General features: G+C 38.3%; 5 protein-coding genes across 5 annotated transcripts; 2 read left to right on the top strand and 3 right to left on the bottom strand.

Moving 5' to 3' along the window:
* Positions 1–6,501: 6,501 nt before the first annotated feature.
* On the bottom strand, positions 6,502–6,753 carry PHYBLDRAFT_95623 (hypothetical protein; the record flags this gene model as incomplete). The annotated part of the gene is made up of 2 exons (XM_018443919.1): positions 6,502–6,539; positions 6,627–6,753. Coding segments are annotated over 2 exons (165 nt in total), but the record flags the coding sequence as incomplete, so codon positions are not given.
* A 1,606-nt stretch (positions 6,754–8,359) lies between these two features.
* PHYBLDRAFT_168402 (hypothetical protein) lies at positions 8,360–9,379 on the top strand (the record flags this gene model as incomplete). Its single annotated transcript, XM_018435864.1, has 1 exon — positions 8,360–9,379. The coding sequence occupies one exon, from the start codon at positions 8,360–8,362 to the stop codon at positions 9,377–9,379; it is 1,020 nt and encodes a 339-aa protein (XP_018292032.1).
* A 953-nt stretch (positions 9,380–10,332) lies between these two features.
* PHYBLDRAFT_168401 (hypothetical protein) lies at positions 10,333–11,107 on the top strand (the record flags this gene model as incomplete). Its single annotated transcript, XM_018435863.1, has 3 exons — positions 10,333–10,406; positions 10,585–10,789; positions 10,880–11,107. The coding sequence occupies 3 exons, from the start codon at positions 10,333–10,335 to the stop codon at positions 11,105–11,107; spliced, it is 507 nt and encodes a 168-aa protein (XP_018292031.1).
* A 1,239-nt stretch (positions 11,108–12,346) lies between these two features.
* Positions 12,347–13,449, bottom strand: PPK5 (serine/threonine protein kinase AGC family; the record flags this gene model as incomplete). The annotated part of the gene is made up of 4 exons (XM_018439967.1): positions 12,347–12,475; positions 12,578–12,668; positions 12,760–12,990; positions 13,067–13,449. Coding segments are annotated over 4 exons (834 nt in total), but the record flags the coding sequence as incomplete, so codon positions are not given.
* A 376-nt stretch (positions 13,450–13,825) lies between these two features.
* Positions 13,826–15,298, bottom strand: PHYBLDRAFT_124880 (hypothetical protein). The gene is made up of 6 exons (XM_018429014.1): positions 15,221–15,298; positions 14,930–15,171; positions 14,528–14,784; positions 14,294–14,426; positions 14,022–14,223; positions 13,826–13,947 (listed from the first exon to the last, which is right to left on the bottom strand). The coding sequence occupies exons 1-6, from the start codon at positions 15,280–15,282 to the stop codon at positions 13,923–13,925; spliced, it is 921 nt and encodes a 306-aa protein (XP_018292029.1). The 5' UTR covers positions 15,283–15,298; the 3' UTR covers positions 13,826–13,922.
* Positions 15,299–15,544: the final 246 nt, after the last annotated feature.

Below are 15,544 nucleotides of genomic sequence, written 5' to 3'. Positions count from 1 at the left end.
AAGAATAAGAAAAACATATCAACACTGGGTTAAACAGAGAGAGGATACAAGTTATACAGACAGAGAAGCGTTTTTAATTGAATTTTAATAATATTTTTGCATGTGGTGTATTTGTAAGATGGGGGAGTATATCGTTGTATTTCCCTTTCCTTTTTCTTTTACTGTCTTCTTCTTCTTCGGTGATCTCTATCACGCTCTCTTTCTCTTTCTCTATCCCGGTCCCGATCTTTTCTGTCATCTCTCCGGTCTTCTCTACGATCATCGCGTCTTTCTTCTCTACGGTCCTCCCTTTTTTAAACCAAACACAAATAAGAGTAAGAAATCACATCTCTTTCCACGTGTTATCTTGGGACTTACCTAATTCGCTTTCCTTCTCTCTCCCGATCATCTTCTTGAAGTCTCTTTCGTCCACTACTACTTCCAGCAGAGCTAGTCGCACTATTGACAGCAGGAGGAGGGGCAGAAACACTTGTATTTGTAGTCAGGCCAGAACGTCTCTCCCGACTTGTTTCAACAACTACACTACGACTGCTTGTATTGAGCCTTGAGCTCAAAGATCTCTCCTCTCTTGCACTTCCAGATGGCGCCCGTCGTTCACTAGTAGACTCTACGACTACAGATCGGCCATTATTTGTACGTGGTGCCGTGCTAGAACGATCTTCTCGTGACGAACGATCCTCCCGCCCAGACCGCTCTTCACGTGCCGGACGTTCTTCTCGACTTGATCTTTCATCACGCACCGCGCGCTCTTCTCGTGCCGGGCGTTCTTCTCTCGAGGGTCGTTCTTCTCTCGAGGGTCGTTCTTCTCTTGAAGGTCGTTCCTCTCTTGAAGTCCTTTCCTCTCGATTATTACGATCATCCCGACTCATTCGGTCATCTCTTGCTATCTTTTCATCTCGAGATGGTCTATCGTCTCGTGTTGAGCGTTCTTCTCGGCTACTAATGTTGGAATTATTATTGCTACTGCTAGTGTTCGTATTGCTGTTGCTATTATTATTATTATTATTCCTTGAAGAAGTGCTACGAGAATCTCTGGTAGATAACGTGTTGTCCTTTGCCGCCTCTCGTGGTGAGTCACGCGGTAATGACTCAACAGTGCGATGACGGTTTGTTGCTAGCTCTTGGCGACCACGGTCTTTCTCATCGTTTCTCGGTTTTTTGGTTGTATTAGACGGATCTTCTTTTCCACGCTTACGGTCACTTGGAGACGATGCACGTTCCTGTCTATCTTCTCTACGTGGAGTTGTCTGAGGTGTAGGTGACTTATTGTTTGGCGTCTTATCTCCAGTTTTGGCTGCAGGTGTTGACGATGCTGGTTTATCTGCCTCGGGCTGCAGAGAATATACCAATCAATAATTAAACATTCGTTTGCGTAAATCCACGTACTATTTATCATATCTATATCAAGTGTTTTTCTCTTTATTCTTTCTACTTACCTCTTCAGTGCCAAGGAATACATTTTTGCTCACCCAACGAGACTTACTCTTCTCAATCAATCCCAGATAACTATAAAAATGATAAGGATAATATGATATGATATATGTTTGTTAGTCAAAAGATTTCCCACAAATACAATAATAAATTCCCAAGTCTTTTTTTTTGGGGAATTTTCATTTCAGTTTTATACCTTCTGGCCAGTACTTTCAGGTCATCGCGCTTCTCATGGGAAGCAAGGTTTTGAGTTGCTTGGACCAAGACTTCACCGTGTTGTTTGATCAAAGGAAAGTGAGGAATGAACTGTCTCATCACTAAAAATGCGTTGCGGATCTGGTGAGATTCACCAGATTGGAGTGCTTGTTCAAGAGCACTGCTGATTTTCATATGCCACTTGTTTATAACTCGACGGAAATCTTGGTAACTCAACCACTCTGCCTTGTCGTTTACTTGAGAAGATAGTTGACCAGTCCATCGCTTTTGGAATCCAATCAATCCTTCACCAAGTGCTTCTCTGGCATACAGTGTTTCATCCTGACTCCATCGAGACATTTTGGAAAATATCTTGTATAAAAAGCGAGCATTAATTGTTGTTTCGTATTCGGTGAATGACATGAGTACAGCAGGAAGGTTTTCGGAAAGGAGTTTGTCAAATAGAGTCAGACTGGAGAAGTTGGTCACGCTGATCTGGTGCATAAGGATAATAAACTCGTAACAATAGGCAGCATCGACTTCTGATAAGACACTTCGAGGCAGCAAACAATGCTGGATAATGCTTTGGATCAAAGTAAGGCGATTAACAGAAGTTGGGAACCAGCGGCTCTGAGATTCTCTCAGCATCTCCATCGTCTTTTCGACATCCTTCTTGTGTTTTGGAAGGTCTTCCTGGAGGCTTTCAAGGCTAACCTGGGCCATCCTTTCTGCTTTCTGGACAGCAGATAGACGCTGGCTTTGGTAAAAAGACGAGCGAGTATCTCTGCACTGGGCAATCATATCCTTATGCCTCTTCATGGCAGTATCGTAATGACCTACAGGACAATGAATATCATAAAGACTCAACTGCCAGAAAGTTGCATAAAATTCTGGTGAGATGACACTGGATATAGCTGGATGAGGCGCAATTCGAGCCATATTTTCAATCAGTGGACTGAGCGCTGAGTTAGGCTGACCAGTTACTCCTTCCATACTGGCCCGAAGTAGGTGACGAGTCTTTGGGCGCACCATATGCATAACCACATCTGGAGGAAGCTTGTAGTCTTCTGCCAATCTAACGGCATCCGGAACGAGAGCGTCATACTCGGCTTCGTCGAAAACAGTAGTCAGGAGTTCAGAGTACTGTAAAAAGGTCTGGTGAATCAAGTCTAATTTGGAACCACGTTCAAAAGTATTGAGTTCTCCTTCGGAAGAGCATGCTTCACTCAATCGATGAAGAAGTACAAATATTTCTAGGCCAGTTCCATCTTTTTGCAAAGTATCTTTAAGACGTGACAAGACTCTTTTAGTGGCACGTCTATTGTCATTTGATACAGGCTGGAATGCTTCAGCACGAAGAGTTTCACTACACCCTGCTGATGTGATCTGATCGTCGGTCAGTGTACTTCCGATGATCTCAATACCGGAAAGCTTGGTAATAAATTCGTTAAACAAAATGAGATCTGGCACCGAATCGTCTTGACGCAAGCGATAATCCATATAACGAAGTAAAGGCGTGGGGTCGATTCCTTGCTTCTTGTAAAGCATACCAGCGAATACAGAAAGCGCTAAATATGCAAAGTATCAATAAGTAAGGCTTGAGAAGGACCATAGTCTTCTATAAGAGCTAACCTTTGAGCCATGATGAAGACATTCCGTCATTTTTCATCTTAATCTTCTTCATTCGACCAGCACCCTGAGATCCGGTCCATTTCTCAGTCATGAGATAGCCAAGAACATCATAAGCAAAGCTTCCCATATAGCGACATGCGTCTGCCATATAGGGAGCCAAGTTATCAAATGCCTGGATCTGGTCCAACATTACATTGAATACAATCATTGGGTTTGAGTGTGCTAATTTGCCGAGATCACGGCCGCATTGACGAAGATCGTTCTTGGATACACGGCTGGATGTCAGATTTAGTTAGTATATATTAGATTGATTTTTTATCTCTCTCTCTCTCTCTCGCCCTGGTGCATAGATTCACTTGCCGCATGATTCCCTTGACAGTACGTTCAGTACGAGCCTTGAGAAGTTTAGTCTCAATAGTCTTTTTATAAAAGTCATTTCCCCATTCACCGTATAAAGCACATCTAAGGTCAGAAATAAATAAAGATGTAAATCAATAAGTCAATAAACATGTTATGGCATTGTTTCTCAAAACTCTAGATTCTAACTAACCTTTCTTGGAAAGAGAATGTATCCAAAACTTCCCAGACGGATGCCATTGTACCAGGATTACATCCACTGAAGGAAACCAGCGGTAACAAGAAATCACGGATCATGTTTAGGCAATGAGTGCGACAGTTTGGATATCCTTTCTCCTGAGACAACATGAATCAATATTCTTTCTTCTTCCACTTGGGTGCATTTGGTCACTTGGTTCTTACTCTTTCCAAAAGACCCTGGATAATCAAGAGAAGTTTCTGAGTCAGATGAGGAGCAAGATATGCTTTGTATCCTGCTAAGCGCATGATAGGCATAAAACGTTCTGTTAAATGCTGGTATGTCTCACAACGCGGTAGATTATCGGCCCAGGAGCAGTAAAAGAATTCGTACCGTTCTCGCTTTACGAGATCATATGTACCGTCTTTCAAAATATTTTTTACCAAAACCTTTGTCATTTTTGGCATTTCGGGAGGTTTTTCCCCACGCTTTTGGAGAGTGGCAATTAATCTTGATTCTTCTGCACACTTGGCATAGTGTACATAACGTGCTTTAATATCATCGGCTACATATTTCTGATAAGCAGGCTCGAGGATGATATCGCATAAACGATATATATTGTGTGCTAAAATAGGATGCATATCACACAGCTTGTCGTGCTTTGCCATAATAACTTCAGCATGAGGGATGTCCCCAATTGAGAGTAGAGCCTTTGTAAGTTCTACGATGTCGTTTGTTGTATAGACTGGCGCAATGTTCTCAGCAGACTCGACTTTCTCTTTTTGTTCGACCTTTTTGGCTTTTTGAGTCGTACCTTCCTCACCCAGAGCACCATATTGAGCTAAAGCACCTGCACTGTTACTCTTGATTTCTCGGTTCATGTTCTCTGTATATTTTGCTTTCTGAGCTACCATTTCGTCTTCAAATGGCTTGAGATATGGCAAAAGGTCACCTGGGCGGATCAAGCCGTTCTTCATTAAAAGTGCACAAGCATAGTAAAGTTCGCTAGGTGCGGATTGGACTTCAACAAGATGGTAATGCTCGAATTTGAAACCCAACAACTGTGCCATTACCACGCTATACTTTTTCGATTTGTTTTCATCTTCATCTACTTCGGCCGATGATCCTGAAGCGAGCTGCTGGATCCACCCAGAAGTTTCAAATAAGCTTAACCAGAATACATGATTGACAAGAATCTCTTTGATAAATAGATCCAGGAGAATGTCAAGAACTCGATTGGGGTCCAAATGGAAAATGCCTTGATACATACATATGAAGCAATATTAGTACTTATTCAAAAAAGATAGATAGATAATGTGGCAGTTTAACAGTGACTAGAGTTTAATAGCAATAACATTTTTTTACCAATATTAGATGAGATAGTTTCGAGAAATTTCGGGACACGTTCGAGGGGCGTAGGGGGGGCTCTTCCATTGGCATCGTATTCCAGGTCGATTGTTCCAAAGGTTATATCGTCAATAAGGGCTGAGTATCCAACCATATCTTCGCGTGCTAGGTTGAATTTGTTTTGTTTGTATCTGTTGAACATGAATTTTGCTGTTTAAACCAAACTTCTTTTTTCTCTCTCTTTCTTTCGTTTTTTCTTTACATATATTTATAATAGCTTTTACATTCTTGAATTCTTACAGCATGGATGTATTTAGTCGGACAAGCCGCCGGTCAAACATGACCTTACTAGCGATAATTCTGGAGTCCTCCAATAGTTGGCTAGAAAAGTTGATCTTAAGATCTGCTTCTGTTAAGATGCGTTCAGACTAATTGTTTTTTTTTAAAGAAAAAAGAAGAATACAAATGGTTAAAAGGAATCCGTTTTTTTTTTTTGGAATTGGATTAAAAAGTTTGATTTGTTATTTTCGTACCAAAACGCCTCTAATCATTGCAATAAGATTAGCCTTTCGAAGTTCCATTATTTGTTTTGGGCCGTTTTGGAGATTAAGTTCACCCATCGTTTCAAGATGAACATCTTGCGTCTTGAGACTGTTGATGAACAGCTGGCGTGTATCAATTTCGTGTGTTGCAAAGATCTTGTCGTCATCCTTGACCAATGCACCCATAAAATTTAGAAAACTAGCTACAGTTCGTTTGCCAAAATAGGCGTCGCGTGTAGCAAAAGTTATCATGTTGCGTAGTGGATTCTCATGGAGAAGAGTATATTGATCCACGACCTGCTTTGCGCGGGTGATCTCTTCTTCAACTGGGTCATGCATTCTAATGAAGTGGATGACCATATGAATCTACACTTTACAGCTAATTTTCCTCATGCTAGTTGATTTTATTTTTGCAAGTCACATGCTCTTAGAGATTAATGGAGCCCGTCTTTTTAAAATATGATTTGGTTGACAATGCTTGATGATGTGATTAAATGAATATGTTTTTCTTTCTTTCTTTTTACATGAATACCATGCTATTATACATAAAGTAATTGGATCAATAGAGATGATATATTGACCCTGTTTGCTTGATTTCTCTTTTTTGTGATTTTTAGTCTTTGGTTTCATTGGCCAAATTATCCGGCAGTCCTTTGGTAGTATTATCAGGTACATTTTCTTTTGAGATCTGCTTCTCTGTCTCAGTTTTCTCTGGCCTTGGTGCTGTTGGATTTCCGTACTATATGTATAAGAAACAGATATAAAGACAATAGAGTTAAAGTAGATATGCATATTCATACATACCTTTTCTGCATAATTTTTCTCTCTTCTAAAGAGTAATATATGAGGTTCTGGTGCTATTATAAAAGAATCTCATTAGTTATTTTATTTTATTTTTTACTTTATTTACCCCTAATATATAGACTTATTTTTATAGTTATTACCATGAACCATATAATGTTCCCATCCTCTTGATTGTCTGATTCCAAGCGAACGCCATTCTCTTTCGGTGAGGAGGTCAGAGTGTGGTATCCATCTAGCTATCTGCAACGGTAAGATAACATGCCTATAAATAAATCAATAGATTAAGTACCTGCCAAGCCGAGGCTCATTTTTCTCTTTCTGTCTTTGTTTCTTTCTTATTACCTGTATTCAAATTGGTTATCTAGCAAGTAATATGTACACGAATATTAAATGTAGGCCTGTGTATGCAATCGAAAAATAAAAAATTAAACATACCAAAGTAATAAGGTGAATATACAATAGAATTTCCATGGGCACGTATGTCTTCTTTCATTTCAATTTCTTGTTGTTTCTTTTTTTCTTCTTCGATTCTTTTGTCTTCCTCTATTCGCATTGAAATTCCTCGTTTTTGTCGATTTCGCAAATCAGCATTGGTAGGTTCATTCCGTTTAGATTCTGCAAGCAATCGTTGCCCTCGGGCAGTGTATGGAAATAAATCTTCTGGTCTTTTTTGCTGTAATCCAAATGAATTCATTGTTTTCTTTTGTATTGGATGAGCATCGTTGGTCGTATCGCTTAATCGTCGTTTACGCTCTATTGAGACACCTGATTGTGCTGAATTTTGTTGATTATCCATATCGCGTTGTGATTAAAGCAAATAATAATAGTAATAGTAATAGTAATAATAATAAATAGAAAGAAAAAGAGTTGTCAAAGATATAGATGTGTAACTCTCCATTTTTCTGTGACGTAATATATTTCGACAGACAATGAACATTGGACATCCTGCTGCAATTATGTTTAAAACACCGCGATATATCTAATTTTATAAATTTTTGTATTGAATTGAACCTTCTTTATAAGTTTTTTTTTAATGTTGTGCTAAAATTTATTGTGTTGAATATATACAATATATATAAAGAAATTTATTCTTTTCTTTTGATAGAATTTATTTTTCTTGAGATAAAAGCCCTTTATAAAAGTATTGATATTATTTTATGTACTATATAGCTCATGTAGGAAACAAGGCCATTATTGAATGTGTGCTAAATGGCAATTAAATATTGGTTATTACACGTATATATGCAGTACACCTTCATTTTACATATAAGAACTCCAAGAATAAATTCCAAGACTTGTTATACCTATATGTTAAGCAAACTATGGCAGGATGGGAAACAATATGCAAGCGTTTTATCTACAACATACAAGCAATTCAATATTTAAAGCTAATATTAATAGTAGTGACGTGTATGTAAGCAAGGCATATTTTCCATCACATAAACTTATAAATGGTTCTATCAATGGTTTCTGATTTCAGGCTGATTGAAATAGAACTTGACTAGTAATACCCTTTATATCTGCTGTGTGTGTGTATTTAATGGGTTCAGATACGCTCTTTCTAGCCTATAACCACAGTTAACTTCCGTTAAATCGGCTTATACTCGGTGATGTAATCTGGCTGGTTATTCAATTGCTATCCTCCAACCCCTCTTAAACTACTATTTCTCGACTATCTATACTAGTCACAACCAAGCTCTCCTCTAAGACTGCCGATCTATTTCTTCTTCTTCTTCCCTTTCTACAAAGAGAAAAAAAAGTAAATATTTTCTCCATATTTTATCTTTTTTTTTTCTTTTTCTTTTTCTTCTCTTAATATTTCTTACTGCTACAAAATTGCTGCTATTTACTGCTCGTGTTAACACGGAAAAGAATGCCTTTTGACATACAAGAGCCACTGGCCTCGTACAAAGGTGTCTCCTCTGAAAACGACGCATCATCTTATACTCGCTTTGCTGAACCAGTTTCCCGGCTTTCTAGACAGTCGTTCAGGTTTATCGACGAAAGAGATGATCGGTTACCTTTGCCTCCTTTTGAGTCTGATCATTCAGGATCAGTATCTTTAGAAAGATATAGTCTTCATGATACAGCCGCACCACGGATAGACAAACAAGATTCAGAAAAAGGCCACCCAACATTATCAACATCTTACAAAACACAACCCCAGGATGTGGAAAACGGGGTCCAAAACACGAAGAATCCCGATTCATTCATCAATTCTGTTAAACGGTTTCCGAGCAAGCTTTTTCGAAAAGTTAGTGTAGCTCACCATCCAACTTCACTTCAACGCAACCACACCGCCCCGACTTCGACTAGCGCTGGACATTATAAGCACACTATTTATCCCATAGGACTTGTACCCAAATACAGCCACAAACAACAGGAGTGTTTCAATGATAAAGGCGAGCCATGTTTTCATGATTGCAATGACGAGATTGATAACAAATATCAAATATTCTCCAATGCATCACTAACTGATAAACAATGTGCTGATCGTACTGGCTGCACTACCACAAATAATAACGTACAATTACCATTAAGCAATTCGCACTCTTTTCCAGATTCTATCACAATAGCCGAAACCCCAGACTACTTCCAATCATCATCTCCTCTCTGTAGATCACCCACACGTAAATGGATCAGTGCTATACTTGTCGTGACTCTTGGATCCCTTATAGCTTTAGCCTTTGTAATGATTGGGCTCGGAAAGGCACTAGGGTCTAACAATACAGCCATTCCCCAAAAGGCGGAGAACCAGCATACTACTAGCGGGCTGTCCAAGGTCGTCTCTGGTTCAGAGCATACATTTTCAAGTCTCACCGTATCAAGTCCATCCCAAATCATCAAAAGCACTGCTCATTTTACATATTCAAGCAAACCACAAGCTGACTAGACCAAGTCATTTTTCTCTCTCGTCACTTTTATCATTAACGTAAGCCAAGTTTAGGATTATACGCACGACTGTATAGTATCGTCTCTCCAAACAAAATAAAATCAAATTAAATAATACATGTACTTGGCAATTAATATCGGGTTGATCGTCGCAATCAAAATCAGCTTTAAAAAAAGGCTCATGATTATAGCTTTTGTTTTATTTAAATTTCTATAAAATAAAACCACCAGAATAATAACCAGCAGAATATATACTTCTTTATCTACTTTTAAAATACTTAAAAAAAGTTGAAAATTATTAGCTGATGTGTACCCTGAAGGAACAAATCAAAAGTCATTGGTCTAACTTGCAATGACAGCTTTACATTAGAGTTGAAAGGTGTCACTTCAAATAAACCTTCTTTGTTATTATCGTTTTCAACTGGTTGCTTATATATTTGCTCTATATAGATGACTTTCAAAAGATACGGCGAAAAAAAAAAGAAAAGTCTTCTGCAGTTATAAATATTGAAGTCAATGATTTCTTTTATTTTTTGAGATTAGAAATGTCAGATGGGAGACCATATAAACTTTTTTGCGATTTTGAAACACTATTCTTTTCTGACAGCATTATATTCGTATAAATACATTTTATATGCTTTCCCTTCAATATCTATATTAAGGAGCTACCAATTCAAGCAATATAAGGAAGCTTAAATAGAGTGTTGGTCAAATATATAAAGCAGATACCAAAACCCAGTACGACAGCGCCCAAACAAAGGGGGAAAGAAGCCAGCACAAAAAGATGGCTTAGAAGATGAAAACAATCAAGGACAGTCGGCACAAGATATCAATATAGCCATGTTGCATGTTGTTAATGTGGTAATGCAGGTCACACTACTGCTTGTTCAAAGTAATTCCTAAACTATAAGCCTGCATTGGATGAGGCTCTCGCAAGTCTTCTCGCTTTAAATCATGGAAGACATACCAGAAAACTCTATTTGGATTCAGTCCTCAAAGTGGAATACAAAGATACGCTCAAAGAAAAGGTCATTAACATTAGTTATCTCATCTAAAATGTAATCTTCCGTGTCAAAATTTCGGCAAATATCCATATTTCTAAGAGTGAGTTGAACAACCCAACTACGATTACGTAGCAGAACTTCTAGTACTCGATCTGCTGGATGGTTTTAGGTGTGCCGGTTACTGAAGACAATTTGTCTCTAGTGGTTTGGTACTTGCCTTTGCCCAAATGAAGGAAAGCCTTCCTAATATTGGCTATGCACTCAAATATCATCCTATTATAGACTATAGAAATGCTCTCTCAGCCGCATGTAAAACCATTACAGCCCCATATCTCGAAAATATCGTCGAGCATTTTCGACAAAGAGCTATATATTATTTAAAATTTAACCTTAGACAAATACATGAAGTAAATATAAAGTAGATGCCGAAAAGTTAATTAAATAATGCTAATGGCTATTAGGATAAAAGTATTTCAAGTCAACGATAATCAATAGAGTGGTTGAAGACTACTGCTGAGACTATTTGGTCGGAGGCTCACCTATTTGGTTTGACAGTGGTGCCCTGCCTGATATTGACAACAAAGCCCGAATACTCAAAATTTGTATCACTCTCGGAGAAGATGATTGTAACTTCTACTATGGTCAATATATCTTCTTCTCCTGACAGTTTTATATCTATTTTGGGCTTTATCCTTACCTATGTTGAGCGAATCCGCAACAAATAGAATGACAGCAGCTAAATAAACTGCCATGCATGTTTGTACTCACTTTACAGCCTCATATGCATTGACACCATATTACTAGCAATAGCAAATATATACAGCTATTGACGAATGTAAAATTTAGCAGCAATTATAAAGTAAATGTTAAACATCTCGGTACCGTTGTGGATTTTCTAAAAATCAAGTATGGAAAGTAAGAAGTTATTAAAAGGATATAGCTGGAAATTCAGCAATTATTAAGCATTACTCACTTGCTCTTAGTACGGAATAATTTTTTGACCTGGATAACAAATTTGGTTTGTTCGGCTTCAATATACAAACCGATGGACACGGTATTTTTTCAGCTTTGCTAGAAGAAATTTATATACATATATCAGCGGGTAGAATCGAACCTACTCGCTTTAAAAGACTTTGATCAAGAAGTTGACCAGCGTATTCTATCTATTGCTGTTGATCTTGGTCGGTGCCATGACTTTACAGCGACAATAAGACATTCTAACAAAGACATTCATATTTGTACAATATCTTATAGGCATGCTTACTTTCTTTAAAGAAAAATATATACTTCGTAGACTGTGAATAATCTTCAATCAAACTCTTTTATTTGTAAGTTATATTTCGGAAACCTCGGTGTACTTTAGGCTGTTTACCCCATCCTAGGTGTCAATATAATTTGGAGTATAAATAATCAAGAAATCATATTATCGTTCCGAGTAAGAATTATCGGTGTAGTGTCTTAATGTAGGATAATATACTGTATCTGTACTTGTTACGATCACATACTAGGTTTTTTTAGGTGAGGTTTGTCAGCTTTGCTTTATTTGTAACAAAGCTGTTGCTATAAAACAGTGTAACATTTATATATGTTTATATATTTGTATCAAAATATGTCCTAGTTTAGTGCATTTGACCCGGTTTTCTTTTATGTTGCTCAATGAGTAGTCTGGCTTCTTGTCCTTCATCTGTGTTTGGGGTAGTTTCATAGTCGTGTTCTTCAAAATCCTCAAACTGTTTCACCAGTCCATATTTTCCCCAAAGAGCTTTAATACCAACATCCACTTGTTTTGTGGACAAAAACGTGTGGTTGTATGATAAGAACTCTTCTTCCATACATTGTCGCCATCGAGCTTCTTCTGTCACTGGTAACTCTGAATTTGACCAGTTAGCTGGAAACACGTGCTTATGTGTCAAAGGGTCTTGGTCAATGCTACTGTCCTCGTACATGCGTGTCAAGAATCGACATGACTCAGGCTGATAAGGCGGTTTGGCACGTTTCTGCTCTAGTAGACTCCAGTCTAGTCCGTTGAACCATGGATGTTCTTTTAATCTCTCGAACCCATCAGATCCGCACCCAAGCCGATGAAACGGCGACTTTTCCAGTAGCTTGTTGTCATACACACACGCACAAATAGATTTATATATTTAAATAGAGTTTTGATATCGGTGGATAAATGCCAACTCTATTTTATTTACCTTTGTGAGAACATCTAGACAATTGTCAGACACCACGCGATTTGCATGCTTAGGGAACGTAAGAGGATGATGAACAATAGATTCTGTCAGACTTTCGTGGGACGGACCATCAAAAGGTCGCTAGGGAGACTTCAGTAGAAGGACAACAAATCAAAAAGCAAAAACAAGAAGAAATATAAGACTGCAAACCTGCCTTTCCAAACAAGAGCTCATAGGCTACCACACCAAGACTCCACCAGTCAACAGATGTAGAATATCCTTTCTTTGATAATATTTCTGGGGCCATGTAAGCAGGCGAACCAGCCACCGACCACTGTAGAGGACTGTATTGATCAAATCGAGTTGCAATATTGAAATCACTCAAATGTGCATGTCCGTGTTGATCGAGCAATATGTTCTCTGGCTTAACATCTCTTCAAAACATGTGTAGCTTTAACAAAAAGTAGAAAAGAAAAAAAAAGTTACATAATAATTAATTATTGCTTTTACCTGTGGGCAATACGTTGTTGGTGAAGATAGTCCAGGCAAAGGGCGATCTCTGCGACCTGGAAGCGGACTTCCAACTCCGAAAGTGTTCCAATATTTTCCAACAAAAAACGAAGGTCTCCGCCAGGCATTAGGTCGAGGGCCATGAAGAGATTCTCATCATCTTGAAATGCATAGTGCATGTTGACTACCAGAGAATAGTTTATGTTTTCGAGCATATGCCGTTCTGCGATCACATGCTTTACGGCCTTTTTGTGGATACATGTGTCTTTTCTAATGTACTTTAACGCATAGTACCGTTTGGTCCTCTTGTGCTGGATCATACGGACCTTTCCGAAAGCTCCTTTTCCGATTGCTCGCAAGAGATGAAAGTGATTCAAGTCGACTTCTGTGATTGCGTATTAATGACCCCGAGAGAAGCCATTTATCAAGAGCTACCTTCTCTAGCACGGCTTGATTGTTCATATTTACAGCATGTGGCTCCCATGGCGATGGTAATAGAGAGAAACAACAAAGAAGCAAGGCAGTCCCTCTTTTTTTGGCTCTTTCTATCTTTTATATGCGTGCGTGTTTTTGCTCTACTAACCAGCCAACTTTATCTTTGCCAAATTACTGAGACAAGCAAAGCATAAGAAATCAAAAGTGCCCAAGATAACTAATAACTTGATAATCAAGTTTATCTTTGAATTCATCGACAAGGACTACTCGACCCAAAATAATAAAAACTCCTCTCCTTCTTTTTTTATATAAAACTTCATAAATATATATCCAAAAGGCTCATTATGTGTATTGGTTAATCTTTATTTTTTTATACACGCATATAAAAAAAAACTCCATAAAAAAAGCATTAAAGTATTTCTTAGTTTCTACGGAACGTCCTTCCACTATATAATATCGTCAGCAAGTTCATTCAATTCTCAACTTCTTCTTCCTCTTCTAATAATAATAACAATCTTACCTTGCTGTCCTCTTTTCGGCAGGGGCAATTTCTGGTTTAGCACGATTCAAGACTCTCAGGAAATCACTCACGCGAGCACGCATACGAGTGTGCATATAAGCCTTTGAGCATTTAATGTGATAATGAAGATAGTCACGGAAGATTTGGACACGCGAGATTGTCTCCTCACGAACTTCTCTGTTGAAGTGACGAGGGAAAAGAACTATTGATATATATATATATATAAAAATATAAATAAACTATATTTACAACAAAATTATATTAAACCTTACCAAATGTCACATAGCTCATGTCTTCATCAGGCTGCAAATTTAAGTCACGCAATTCCATTGGGGGCTCACGCGTTGCATATAGTACCTGAGGTGCATTCTGAAGAGCAGGACGACGTCTGGCATCCACAAATTCCTATTTTCATGCATCAATTCAACCCAATCAATCCTTTTCTTCACTTTGCTTTTTTTTTTACTTTAAACGCATTTATACACATGTGTGTGTGCGGATATTACCTGGAGAAAAACTTTTCCAAAGACCTTATCAGTCTCATCCTTAAATTTAGTGGTAAAGAACACAGTGACTCGGTCTGAATTGGACTTGACATAGATAGCTTCTTCTTCACGGTAATGTACAGCCATTAATTCTGATTTCGGGTTTGGCTTTGACTCGTCCTCGAATTGTTCTTGTTCAGCAAAGGCCCGTTCAAAAGGAGCTGCCAGTAAGTTACGCTTAAGAAGAGATATCTTTTGGATGAGTTCTGTTCTGGTTTCTAAATAAATAGGATAATACTTAGCAAAACAATACTTCTTCCTAACTATTCTGGTATATATATATATATATATACCCTTCCTTCATCTCTCCCTCTCCCTTTCTCTCTCTTTGTGTGTGTGTGTGTATGTGTTTAAATTATTAACCTTCGTCTGCTGGAACCTTTTCGAGGTCAATCACAAGCGTGGTATCAAAGCCGTTTTCGGGGCTGGCAAGGTATTCTGAATACTCCCGCTTAAGGACTTCTTGGGCGCCATAGGCAACAAGTTCGTTGAAACACTTCCAGCGAAGAGAGATGTGAAGGACAGTCTTGCTGTCGGGTGTTGCGAGATGATAAATGACGCCATCAAAATCAACAATTGTCATGTCAAGGGCATCGAGTTTTTCTCTAAATCGGAAGTTTTAGTAAAATGTTTAACACATTCACTCGGACTTACCCCTTTAGTCTAGATTCAAGGCAATCCTTGATGATAACATTGTGATAGTCGAGTAAAATCATCACGCTTCTCTTTTTTTTCTTATAGAATCAACGCTTGCTTTACAGGCTGGGACGTAAAAGGCTACACGGAGCCTCAATATACTCCAATCCGTCATCACTGCATATGACGTAGAAAGTCGGATATTGTATTCCAAAAGGACATCCTTCAAAACTTGAGAGGTTCACCGTAACGAGCACAAAGAACAAGTTACACAAACCACTTTACTTAAATATCGCTTTTTAGATATTTGGCAAATTTGTATGCTTTTTAGATAAGCACAGC

Source organism: Phycomyces blakesleeanus (assembly GCF_001638985.1).
Source record: "Phycomyces blakesleeanus NRRL 1555(-) unplaced genomic scaffold PHYBLscaffold_10, whole genome shotgun sequence".
In the NCBI taxonomy this organism is placed as follows: domain Eukaryota; kingdom Fungi; phylum Mucoromycota; class Mucoromycetes; order Mucorales; family Phycomycetaceae; genus Phycomyces; species Phycomyces blakesleeanus.
This window is presented reverse-complemented; position numbering and strand designations above follow the sequence as displayed.

What these genes read in the sequence shown, in the direction of transcription:
- PHYBLDRAFT_124880 (XM_018429014.1), bottom strand. Translation starts at nt 15,282, where the DNA reads ATGATTTTACTCGACTATCACAATGTTATCATCAAGGATTGCCTTGAA. An exon ending in AAAGGTTCCAGCAGACGAAG is followed by an intron (nt 14,785 to 14,929) that starts GTTAATAATTTA and finishes CTATTTATTTAG; the next exon opens with AAACCAGAACAGAACTCATC. An exon ending in CATGAGCTATGTGACATTTG is followed by an intron (nt 14,224 to 14,293) that starts GTAAGGTTTAAT and finishes ATATATCAATAG; the next exon opens with TTCTTTTCCCTCGTCACTTC.